Source organism: Protopterus annectens, chromosome 4.part1 (assembly GCF_019279795.1).
Source record: "Protopterus annectens isolate FY-2018-M chromosome 4.part1, PAN1.0, whole genome shotgun sequence".
NCBI lineage: Eukaryota > Metazoa > Chordata > Ceratodontiformes > Protopteridae > Protopterus > Protopterus annectens.
The window spans coordinates 806,116,046-806,129,721 of record NC_056734.1 but is presented as its reverse complement, the minus strand read 5'-3'; the positions used below and the strand labels follow the sequence as shown (position 1 = coordinate 806,129,721).

Genomic DNA, 13,676 nt, shown 5'->3' with positions numbered 1-13,676 from the left:
ATGTTGGGGAAACAGAGATATGTGCCTTGCTAAGGCATTAGTCATATCTCCCTTATTAATAGCATATTGGTGCTCGTATATACGCTGTTTGAGTTTTCTTTCAGTCTTTCCTATATAGAAAGCAGTACAGTCTTGGCATAACGCAGCATAAACAACACTTATGGAATTACAAGAATATTTACCATGGACTTTATAAATTCTATTATTGATTTTAAATTGATAAGTTGAACTTATAAATTTACACTGTTGACAAGACCCACATTTTGTCATGCCCTTATTTCTATTGGGTACAGACTTGTTAGAATATTCAAACAAAGATTTTAAATTAGGTCCTCGTCTATATGTAATTCTTGGTTGTCACCTAATAGGTTCTTCAAACTACTATCTTCAACTATTAAAGCCCAGTTTTTATTCAAAATGTCTCTAATCAAAGCGTGGTCCAAATAGTATGTACACAAAAAACTGGTGGTAAAATTTTGTGTATTTGTGTTCAAAGAACTTACTTGTTCGTCAATAGTATTAACCTGTACAAGTGATGATTCCTTAGAAAGTAAGGGCTTAAAATGTCCTATATGCCTTTTGAAAGTTACTTCATCTGAAATTTTAGCAATTAACTTGGAAGGATACCCTCTATTGATAAACATATTCTCCAACAATTGACATTCCTCTAAAAAGTCGTTATCATCCGAAATCATTCTAGCTGCTCTGACCATCTGCCCCTTGACGACGGCCCTCTTTTGATGGTAGGGGTGGCAGCTAGAAAAATGGAGGAATGAATTTGAATATGTAGGCTTCCTAAATATAGTACTTTTGTATGTACAATTCTTAGAATCTTTGTGAATATGAATATCCAAAAAATTAATATTTTCGGTTTGTAAGTTGTAAGTAAACTCAAGAAAATGTGTTAATGAAGTAATTGAAACAATAAATTCTTGAACTATTTCGCTGGGGCCTTGCCATAATAAAAACATGTCATCTTGGTAACGAGTGTACCATATGACATGCTTCAGAAAAAAGGGGTTCTTGAATAACAACATTGTTTCCCAAAAAGCCATGATGCAATTGGCGAAACTACCGCCACATGGCGACCCCATAGCGACCCCAGTTTTTTGAAGATACATTTTCCTGTCAAACCACATAAAGTTATTAGTAAGAATGATCTCCAAGAGGGTTTCAACCACGTAAATTGTGTTTTCGTTCACTTTCTTTTGAACCATAAACTCCCTTATCCATTCTAATCCTAGACTTTGGGGAATCACTGTGTACAAGTCCCTGACATCTATAGTCAAGAACTTATAGTCTGCATGAAATGGGATTTTACTAAACTCAAATAAAAAACTCCAAGAATCCTTGCATATTTGATTTTCCTGCTGTATTAAAGGTTTAAGGACAGTGTCTACATATTTAGCACAACCATAAATAATGGACCCACGCCCATCAACTATAGGCCTAAAAGGGGGGTCCATAGTTCTCTTACGAAATTTTGGTGTACCAAAAAAGTGCCAGTGTTCTAGGTGCAAGCATAGTTAAAAAATTGAAAAGGTCAATGTCAATAGCCCTTTCTAAAAGAAGATCTTCCAACATGTCTCTAATTCTTTTAAAAGCGATATTTGCTTCATTAATACTAACAACTTGATAAGAAGTATTGCCCAAATGTTTTAACATGTTTGAAATATAGATGTCATGGTCCATAAGAACCAGCCCGCCTCCCCTTGTCGGGCTTCATTACCCTGATGTTACAATCTTTAAGTAATCGAATAAATTCACGTTCATTAGTGTTGATGTTGATACTTTTATTTCTAATATTAGATCTATTGAGACTCAAAGATCTAAAATCAATTTCACACATTTTTTCAAAAGAAAAAATGTTAGGATGTAATGGGGGGTTAAATAAACTGGCAACCCTGAAAGAGCTATTGACTGTGGAGTTAGAACCAAAAAGGGCATTCAAATTGATTTTCCGAGTGAACAATTTAAGGTCGACTATAGAGTTGACCAAATTAATGTGAGAATCAGGCACAAAAGTTAAACCCACAGCTAGAAAGTCGATTATATCATGGGGATGTTTAAGTCAGTATAATTATATACATGAAAGTCCCCTCTTGAGTTAGACAAAATTTGTGGGTTCAAAACATTAATCCTAGTTATCTCCTTCGCTGGTTCCTCCGGTTGCGTGTCCGACCCTGATTTCTGGTTGTAGCTGCCTTCCTCGTTTGGGTGGATTGTCCCATTCGAAAACCCTCCTGATGACTAGAACTTGATGGTGCGGTGCTATTACTGCCATTATTAGAAGGATTGGTGTTGTTAGAAGTATTTTTAATTCGGTTACTTCTACGGAGGGTAGCAGTTTGCCCCACAGTGTTGTTAGTTTCAACATTGGGGCTGTGACATCTCTCCCTTCAGTATTATCATTAAATTCAATGGAAGTAGAAGTAGCATCACCAGAAATAAAAATAGGGGGTGGAGAAGGATACGCTTTGTTGGTAGCATATTGCTGCACATCTCTTGTTATTTTTTTCTTTTTGATGTTAATCATCTTACTTATACTAGCCTCAATGCTAGTGAAAGTTCTCGTATAATCATATTTATATCATGAAAAATCAATATTTGATTGAATTGATTGTGCCAATGTTTCAAGCTCAGTTTTAAGAGTATTGACTTCAAGTTTATAGTAATTAATAAGAGCTTTGATAAACTCGTACCCTTACCTGTTGAACAAACTTAAAAGTTCCTTATGGAACTGAGATCCATTAACTAGACCGGCCGGATACCTCCACTGTCTAAGTCCCTTCGTTATAATTTATTTTTCTAAACATTCTTCCAGATATGCAATTTCAAGCTGTAGTTTCCTACAGCGAAAAAGTTTACCCTCCGTAGAAGTAACCGAATTAAAAATACCAAACCAAAAATTCATAAGAGAACTATGGATCCCCCCCTTTTAGGCCTATAGTTGATGGGCGTGGGTCCATTACTTATGGTTGTGCCAAATACGTAGACACTGTCCTTAAACCTTTAATACAGCAGGAAAACCAAATATGCAAGGATTCTTGGAGTTTTTATCTGAGTTTAGTAAAATCCTATTTCATGCAGACTATAAGTTCTTGACTATAGATGTCAGGGACTTGTACACAGTGATTCCCCAAAGTCTAGGATTAGAATGGATAAGGGAGTTTATGGTTCAAAAGAAAGTGAACGAAAACACAATTTACGTGGTTGAAACCCTCTTGGAGATCATTCTTACTAATAACTTTATGTGGTTTGACAGGAAAATGTATCTTCAAAAAACTGGGGTTGCTATGGGGTCGCCATGTGGCGGTAGTTTCGCCAATTGTATCATGGCTTATTGGGAAACAATATTGTTATTCAAGAACCCCTTTTTTCTGAAGCATGTCGTATGGTACACTCGTTACCAAGACAACATGTTTTTATTATGGCGAGGCCCCAGCGAAATAGTTCAAGAATTTATTGTTTCAATTACTTCATTAACACATTTTCTTGAGTTTACTTACAACTTACAAACCGAAAATATTAATTTTTTGGATATTCATATTCACAAAGATTCTAAGAATTGTACATACAAGAGTACTATATTTAGGAAGCCTACATATTCAAATTCATTCCTCCATTTTTCTAGCTGCCACCCCTACCATCAAAAGAGGGCCATCGTCAAGGGGCAGATGGTCAGGGCAGCTAGAATGATTTCGGATGAGAACGACTTTTTAGAGGAATGTCAATTGTTGGAGAATATGTTTATCAATAGAGGGTATCCTTCCATGTTAATTGCTAAAATTTCAGCTGAAGTAACTTTCAAAAGGCATATAGGACATTTTAAGCCCTTACTTTCTAAGGAATCATCACTTGTACAGGTCAATACTATTGACGAACAAGTAAGTTCTTTGAACACAAATACACAAAATTTTACCACCAGTTTTTTGTGTACATACAATTTGGACCACGCTTTGATTAGAGACATTTTGAATAAAAACTGGGCTTTAATAGTTGAAGATAGCAGTTTGAAGAACCTATTAGGTGACCAACCAAGAATTACATATAGACGAGGACCTAATTTAAAATCTTTGTTTGAATATTCTAACAAGTCTGTACCCAATAGAAATAAGGGCATGACAAAATGTGGGTCTTGTCAACAGTGTAAATTTATAAGTTCAACTTATCAATTTAAAATCAATAATAGAATTTATAAAGTCCAGGGTAAATATTCTTGTAATTCCATAAGTGTTGTTTAAGCTGCGTTATGCCAAGACTGTACTGCTTTCTATATAGGAAAGACTGAAAGAAAACTCAAACAGCGTATATACGAGCACCAATATGCTATTAATAAGGGAGATATGACTAATGCCTTAGCAAGGCACATATCTCTGTTTCCCCAACATAACTTCAGGTTTACAGTCTTGAAACAAATAACACAAGATGAAAGAGGTGGCCCATGGCAGATTAGGCTAGAGATAGAAGAACTACTGTGGCAAATCAAATGTGTAGCCAATGCCCCCCCCCCCCCGGGTCTTAATGAAAACATTTCTATCAAATGTCTTCTGAAACTTTTAGCACTAAAGAGATAAAACATTTTACGAATTAATAATTTTTTATCATGGATTTGTTTTTTTTGCAGGCAACCTTATATGATGTAGTGAAATTCCGTTTAGGAATGTAATACTTTGGAGTACTCATTTTATTTTATTTTGTTTTGTATTTTCAAGTCACCATTTGACTGCATTGATTGGTTAATTGGAATATTGTGTTAATATAAAACTAAGTGGCAATGTAGTGGATTTTTATCTGATGAAGGAAGAGCACTGACTTTTCTGAAAGCGCTTATGTTAATAAATCCAGTTTTTTAATGGTTCTCGCTTTGGTTTCCTTTGGTTTTAGTAGATGTTTGAACCCTAAGTTATTATTTCTTGACAAAGCTGCTAATGTAAATTCAGAATGTTTGTTGAGGGAGAGTACCTTTATTCCACCTCCCCCAACCCTCTGATTTTGTATTTGAGAGGACATGTGAAGGTCAGTTTCAAAGTCTATATAAAAGGAACAAAAAGAAAGTTGACCTTAGATGATTTATTGAGAGAAGAAAGCGAATTATTAAACATGCTTGCTAGTAATAAAATTATACATATCATATTTCTCCATAAATAAGACCTAATCAGAGAATAACGCCTAGCATGTTTTTCCAGGGCGGTCATGATATAAGCCCTACCCCCAAAATAATCCCCAGTTAAGATCGTCAACAACATACGACGGAGATGTTGAATTATAAAATAATAATATCATTGACACCTGTTGACTGAGGTCATCGCACTCTGCTCGCCATTCTCGGACCACCCGGGCACCCAACCCCCTCTCCCTGCAGAAAGCCGGAAGACTCTCAGAAGTCCTCCACGATTCTTAATGTAACCCTAATTTATAAAGTCTAGGAAATCATAAATGATGAGGTTTTTGTTTCTTAGTTACATTAAACCCAGACCTGAGTATGGAATAACAACATGGAAACCTTATAAAAAATCAAGCATGAGTAAACTGGAAAGAGTACTGCTGAAATATACCAAGGGCATCAAATGATGTGAAAACTGAAGTTATTGTGAAAGATTAAAATATTTGAACTTGTTCAGTGTCTCTTATAGATTTGTAAGAGGAGACCTTCTTCAGGTATATAGGGCATTTAGAGACAACTACCTCTGGGAATGTTTGAGTTATCAAAAAGTAGTAGACAATCATCAGACAGCCTATGCAGAATATTCTATAGGAATGAGAAGAGTACTAATTGGTTCTCTGAGAGAGCAGCTGATGAATGGAACATAATACCAAATTGCATTAAAGTAAGCACTGGTTTAAGTATTTTTTAAGAATAGACTGGACACTTATTATGGGAACAACTGTTTTGGTATATTGGCAAGCTAGAAGGGCATTAATGCCAGTGAATGAAATTTTGTATGTATGCATGTGTATTGTATATCATCTTTCTGGTAGAGGACCATGCAGCACTGTATTTAGGCAGTTGCTGAATGCGTACAAGGTACACGACATGTACTCAGAGATATATATGTTATGTTATGGTACCTTAATGAATCCTGCCCATAGTTTTCTAGAGTAACTTCCCTAATGATTCCTATGAACTTGAACCACACCAATTCTTACTATCTATAGACTTCTACAGGTTTCTGTGAATAGTGAGTCTACAAAATGTGTCTTCAGTGAAATGTGTTTTCAGTGATTTGTGTTTCAGTCAAACTAAAATTCATTGAAAGGCATGTTACTGCCTATATATATGTATATGTAGCCATACCTATACATAAAATATATAACTACAGTATCTCACACATATGCATGAAAAAACGTCAAACAGTAGAATACCACAGAACTGTGATGTTGGAGATGACACTGACTGAAATATGATGCAGTAATGACTGACACTGGAAAGTGCCATCAAAAAACTTTGATTGTTGACAATAACCATCATACCTTCCTTTAACACTTTATAAGTTCAATCCCTTCTTAACCTACCACACCATACTTATATATACTGTCTCTGAGGTCAGTGTACTGAAATCTCTGAAATACAGCAGTTTCCACCTTAGTATACAAATCACAGTGATTTGAGTATCACTGACAAATGCATTGCTTTTCTGTCTGTTACCAAACTAGATACAAATAGCAACAAAGGTAAGAACTTAATTCCAGTATTTATTGTTCAAATATTCAGAAAACCTCCATACCTTCAGAGTAATAACTTAATTCCAGTATTTATTGTTCAAATATTCAGAAAAGCTCCATACCTTCAGGAACAGTTTGGTTCTTCCAATTTTCCAGTCTTCGTCTACTCCTGTAAGGGTCTCAGCAATTTTTTTGCAGTAGGTAAGTGCATCCTCCTAAAGAAAAGAATCACGGATTTATGTAACTGCACCAGGTAATCAATCATATTTCATTCAGAGTTTAACACCGTCACCTCTGATGAATGCATTAAAATGTATATGCAATGGTGGGAGCAGATCATAGTTGTAAACTGTCAGATGGTAACTTCAGGTACCTATATGAAATAGTATCTGTCACTATATACATACATAGATACACACACACACACACACACACACACACACACACACACACACACACACACACACACACATAAATATTGATTTAATTTTATTTAACATTTGTTTTATTTATTTAACATTTGTTTTACTGGGAAAGTCTGACTTGGAATGAAGCCAATTTTCAGCAGAGGTCCAGGGAGAAATGCCCCAGATGCCTGTCTTTGTAACGTGGGAAGAAACTGGAGCACCTGGACGAAACCCACATGGCCACAGGGAGGACATGCAGACTCCACATAGAAGGTACCGCAGCCGAGAATTGAACCAGAGAACCTCTTTCTGTGAGGCAACAACACAACTGCAGCACCACTGCCAGCCATACCAGGAGAAGTAGGGCAGTGGATGCATGACTTGTGCTAGCACAGCTAGCTGGAATTTTGTAAATAATTATATGTCATTTGTATATCAAACTGACTTATACAGATGCTTGTCCTGAAAATATATTTGTGAGGTTTGCTTGTATTAAAATGTACCAACAGTGCACCCTGCTGAAATGAAAAGAAATGTACCTGTATTATTGTAACTGAATTAAATGTATATATTTTTAATAGAGGGTACTGGGACAGCAGAGGTTAACCAGCTAGCTTACTTTAAGAAAATAAGGGAAAAGTAAATGAGCTGTTAAACTATTAAAACATCAGCCCACAGTGCTGAATAGTACCGGAGACAGTGGGTGTGGAAGAAGCTTTGTTCATTAGCTCAGTAAAAGAGGGGAAACCCCAGACACTGCCATAAACATTTAGATGTGTATTGCAGTCATCTATGCTAAATTCCTGTCTCAACTTCAAAGGGGGATACTGTGAGAACCTAGAGTCAGGTGGTCCAGATGAGGTCATTCTGCAAGCAATCTTGGATATTATATTTTACACTGAGTAATCTCTGAGGATGTAGTATTCTGTTTTGGGAAACCCGACTAAAAAGACTGCTCACATATTTCATTGTGCCTTGCTCTATCAAGTAAATTATTAGGGAATAGTAATTCTCCTAGATTCAGTTAGGAATATAGTGAAGCTTAGTTTAGACATTGCTTTTCTTCATTTGTATGAGTCTGTCCATCAATGTTATTTTCAATATTTCCTGTGATTTGAACTCTGTGGTTTACTGTGAATATATATTTAGCATTTTCTTGTTCTTTTATTATTTATTATTAAATGTATTTAAAACTTTTATTGTGGCTGATTCTAGTTGAAAGGATTTAACCTTTGAGAGTGCTTATATTTATTTGATGACACTGTGTGGGCCACTCTAGAAGGCCTAGCTGTCTTGGTCAACTACTACCATTTGTATTACTATTAATATTACACAGTATAATTGGACACCCTTTGTTAAGGGCCTTAGAGTAGCTGATTGTGGCATGTCTGGAGTCGATGATAACTACCTTATACTCTGGGCAAAAGGGGACACAGCAGGTAAATCTGTGCCAGCCTTTCCCAGGTGTGTGTGTGTGTGTGTGTGTGTGTGTGTGTGTGTGTGTGTGTGTGTGTGTGTGTGTGTGTGTGTGTGTGTGTGTGTGTTTGTGTGTGTGTGTGTGTGTGTGTGTGTGTGTGTGTGTGTGTGTGTGTGTGTGTGTGAACTACTTGGAGCAGAGATACCAAGCACTGGGTTCACAGAGAGAGTGCTGGAGGTCTTGGCTTGGACATTCGGCTGAGGACTTAACCCTACAGCTTTACCAGAGGGAAGTCTTATTGGGGACCTGGAGGGAGACAGATAGAGAGATCCAGACTGCAGACTGAGTGTGTTCCCTGTGTGCTCTTAAGGGAAATTGTGCTTGATACAGAGAGGTCTGCATCTGGAAATACTGAGTGTATCCATTTGTATTCCAAGTGCATGTCCCTCTCTAGTGTCAGTGGTGAGCATTCAGGCTCCTTGATTACTGGCCAGTGAAGAGACATCTCACACACACACACACACACACACATATATATATATATATATATACATATATATATATATATATATAAATATATATATATATATATATATATATATATATATATATATATATATATATATATATATATATATATATATATATATATTAAAAAAATATATATATATATATATATATATATATATATATATATCTACATATGGGTCTATGTTGCTTGATCGAAATCCCACAATATCAAACAAGCAACATCGAAACCCATTTAAGCGAAAGTGCACAACATCGAAAGTACACTTTTGCAAAAGCCGGTTCTCTGAACTGTAAAAAACAAAACATAAAACTCCTTTAAACAATATTTTGCAGAGGGGCAAGGTCCCTGCACCCCCCCCCCCTACTTAAATATACTAACTCCGAGATTGCACTACAGTGGGGAAAAGGATATATTTCCTTATCCCCACTGTAATGCGGTTCAGAGAACTGGCTTTTGCGAAAGTGCACATTTGATGTAGCACACTTTCGCTTAAATGGGTTCGCTCTTCTGATTGTCGATAAACTGGGTTTTCGACAATCAGAAGTAGACCTATATATATATATATATATATATATATATATATATATATATATATATATATATATATATATATTTATGTGTGTGTGTGTGTGTTGTACACAGGGATGCAGCCTTTCCAAATGCTGAATATAGAACATTTTGTTATAAAAATGCAAGGTTTTGCAGGACAAACTATACCCATGATGAATGCAAAGGACTAGACTTCATTTTTTGCCATTCTAAAAATGTATCCTTATAATATTTGTTTTATTTATACTGCTTTTATAATAGTTAGGTGTTTCAAATACAAAATAATTATTTTATGCAAACATTAAAGGAAATATTGGAAATATTTTTGTATTAAAACCTTAGAACATTTACCATTTTCATGTTTGCTTTCACAGTACATAGCTGCCCAACAAATGACTGTTCTGTGCAAAGAGGGACAAATTGTAGTCATAACTGTACATGCATACATTTGTAGATATTATATGAATATTAAATACACAGCATGCACCTGCACCCCCCAAAGAAGTAACCATAAAATAACATGAAGTACTAAATCCAGCCATAAAACAAAAATAGAAAAATGAATACAAAAAACAAAAAAACAAAAAAAAACCCCAAAAAAACAATCAGGCATTTTTTTTTACTCCTATTCACTCAATGAGGAGGGTAAACCAGAAAAGTAATCAAATACGCAGGGTAACTCCAGATCTACAGTACAAACTAATCACCTCAGCATTTCCCCCAAATCAAACTCAGAATGCATGACTTTAGTAAATATATCAGTAAAAAACAAAACCAAAAACAGTAAGAAAACTTAATGTTTAACAAAAGACAAACATCTATTATTTGAAAACAGGTATAAGAAACACATTAAAAGGTGAATAAAATGCACTACTGTTATAAAATACAGATGCAATATGAGTACTATGACAACATTGCTAGACTAATAGAAAGTACCACTGAATATTTCAAAACATTACTTTAAAAAACACTGAAACAGATTCAGAAAGAGCCATGACCAGCAGCAAGCTTAACAAGGAATGCTACTGCTAATTGCAGCCCTTTTTGATTCAGATACAGGCCCACCACAATGATCCTACAAGGTCTGTAGAATCACCTTGGTAGACTGACTCCACAGCCAAACAATATGCTAATGAGGCATTCTGGGAGAGTGACCTATGCGAATTAGCCATGTGCTCTTTCCCTGCAAATGTCTGCAGTAAGACATTTATGCAGCTAAGCTATTCACAGAATCCCTCATCTGAGAAAGTTATCTCAGCCAATTGAGTAAAACTGGCCAAGAGTTCACCCAATACTTTCAATGAGTGAGAACATTTTAGAGGTAAGAGGCTGGGAGAATAGGAGACAGGCAAATGGTGGGGTGTGTGTGCATGTGTATATGTTTCTGGCTATATGTGTGAGTGTATGCTGATGGTTAAGTGGTCTCAGGTGTGTGTGTGTGTGTGTGTGTGTGTGTGTGTGTGTGTGTGTGTGTGTGTGTGTGTGTGTGTGTGTGTGTGTGTGTGTGTGTGTGTGTGTGTGTGTGTGTGTGTGTGTGTGTGTACATACAAATGTTTACGTGTGTATGTGAGTGCACACACATGCCTGGGGCACTGTTATACCTCTGTATTCCACTAAACTAACAGGCAAATCCTGCAATATTGATGGGGGCATTAAATATCAGGAAAATGTAATTACTACACCATTGAAAATTTAAAAAGTTAATAGAACAGCAGTTTTGCAGCATGAAAGATGTATGCCAATGAGGGGTGCAAGACACCAGGGATACTCTATAAATAGTACCCTAAAGATACTTCACAGGCTTTGCAGTATGAAAGATTTAAGAAGTATAGGGGTAGCACTCGATGCTAGAGATACTTTTTTAAAAAATAAGAGAAATAAATCTTCAAACACTGTATCCTTGGCACAGAGAACAGCTCACCAACTAGGAAGAGCTTTAGTCATCTGCACTAAAACTAGGGATAGCCTTTAACTATTACTATAAGTGACTATAAATAAATAGATAAATAAATAAATTAAAGAACAACATAGAAAAAGCTTCATGCCTCCACACTTTTGACACAGGAAGCACTTCAGAGCAATACATTTTAGACTAAGATGTATTTTGTGAATCATAAGAAGTATGAAACTCTAATGTCTGGTGTTATTGACTAGCTGCAGCTGTCTACCAGTTACAAGGGACAGGGCAGGCATAAGGCAAAATCAGGGACATTCAGTAAAATCAAGCATGGTTAATTGGGATAAGGTTGTGTGAGAGTGGGGGAGGTGGGCTACCTCTCTCCCTCTAAATGGCTGTGCTCAAGACTTCCAGACAAAGCCAGGAGGAGCACTAGAGTACATCAGGGAGATTTTTTAAATATTACTCTGAGGCACTTAAAAAGTAAATGGAGCAAAAAGTGTAGCATTGTGATGCACTTTCTGAACATAAGAAAAATAACACTGTAATTTGAAGGGAAAGGGGGTAAAAACAAAGGGCTACATCAGGGATGTTCTGTCAACTCAGGGGCAGGTAAGAGGTATGACAGCGTGTGTGTGTGTGTGGTAGAGCAAATGTGTGGGTGGGGTGCCTGAGCCAACAGCTAACGTGGTCTCTGAATCACAAACTGAGGAAACAGTCCCTTTTGGCTGCTGTTCTTAGCACCCGTGGTGGGATTCATTATCAATCACAGGGACTGACCCTCATAACATTCCTAAAGGAAACTAAAAGTGAAGCTTGATCTGGTAAAAGCTGATAACACTACACCCATTCATTTCAGAAAATATGTGTGGTCTGACGTGGGGTTGCATGAAATATCCTTTAAGATTAGAGAACAGATGTCATGATGAGTGTCTAAGGATTGCATCTTTTATTTAGTTGGAATTACTGTTTCCTAGTTTACCCGTTTATTCAATTAGCATGTGAAAGTAATATTATTGGCTTGAACTATTGACTGAATATTGTTTTGGATAATTTCTGTTTGTTCTTATGAATGGGCTATATAATAATAATATTAATGTATTTTTAATACTCCAGTTTGAATCTGCTGGTTGTATTGTTTACTAATATTTAGATAGTTCATTTTATTTAGTTATGTCAGATGAGATCAGTTCATTTTGCTACTAATCATCTTCTTTCAGCTGTTCCAGTTAGGGGTCGCCACAGCGGATCACCTGTTTCCATTTCTTCCTGTCCTCTACATCTTGCTCTGTCACACCAACCACCTGCATGTCCTCTCTCACCACATCCATAAACCTTATCGTAGGCCTTCCTCTTTTCCTGTTACCTGGTAGCTTCATCCTTAGCATCTTTTTCCCAATATACTCAGCATCCTTCCTCAGCACATGTCCAAACCAATGTAATCTTGCCTCTCTGGCTTTGTCTCCAAACCTTCCAACCTGGGCTGACCCTCTAATATACTTATTCCTAATCCTGTCCATCCTCATCACACCCAGTGCAAATCTTAACATCTTTAACTCTGCCACATCCAGCTCAAACTCCTGCCTTTTTGTCAATGCCACTGTCTCCAACCCATATAACATAGCTGGTCTCACTATCCTCTTGTAGACCTTCCCTTTCACTCTTACAGGTACTCGTCTGTCACAAATCACTCCTGACACTCTTCTCCACCCACTCCATCCTGCCTGTACTCTCTTCTTCACCTCTCTTCCACACTCACCATTACTCTGAACTATTGACCCCAAGTATTTAAACTCATCCACCTTTGCCACCTCTACTCCTTGCATCCTCACCATTCCCCTATCCTCCCTCTCATTCACACACATATATTCTGTCTTAGTCCTGCTGACCTTCATTCCTCTTCTCTCTAGAGCATACCTCCATCTCTCCAGGGTCTCCTACACCTGTTCCCAACTCTCACTACAGATCACAATGTCATCTGCAAACATCATAGTCCACGGGGACTCCTGTCTGATCTCGTCTGTCAACCTGTCCATCACCATTGCAAATAAGAAAGGGCACAGAGCTGATCCTTGATGTAACCCTACCTCCACATTAAATGCATCTGTCACTCCCACTGCAGACCTCACCGCTGTCACATTACCCTCGTACATATCCTGTACCACTCTTACATACTTCTCTGACACTCCTGACTTCCTCATACAATAC

At 36.9% G+C, this 13,676-nt stretch overlaps 1 protein-coding gene across 1 annotated transcript in view; it reads right to left on the bottom strand.

The window, feature by feature from the left end:
- LOC122801311 (unconventional myosin-VIIa-like) overlaps positions 1–13,676 on the bottom strand; it is a 951,466-nt gene that overhangs the window by 569,723 nt on the left and 368,067 nt on the right. The window contains 1 exon segment of the mRNA XM_044070855.1: positions 6,789–6,881. Coding sequence (XP_043926790.1) covers positions 6,789–6,881 — 93 coding nt within the window.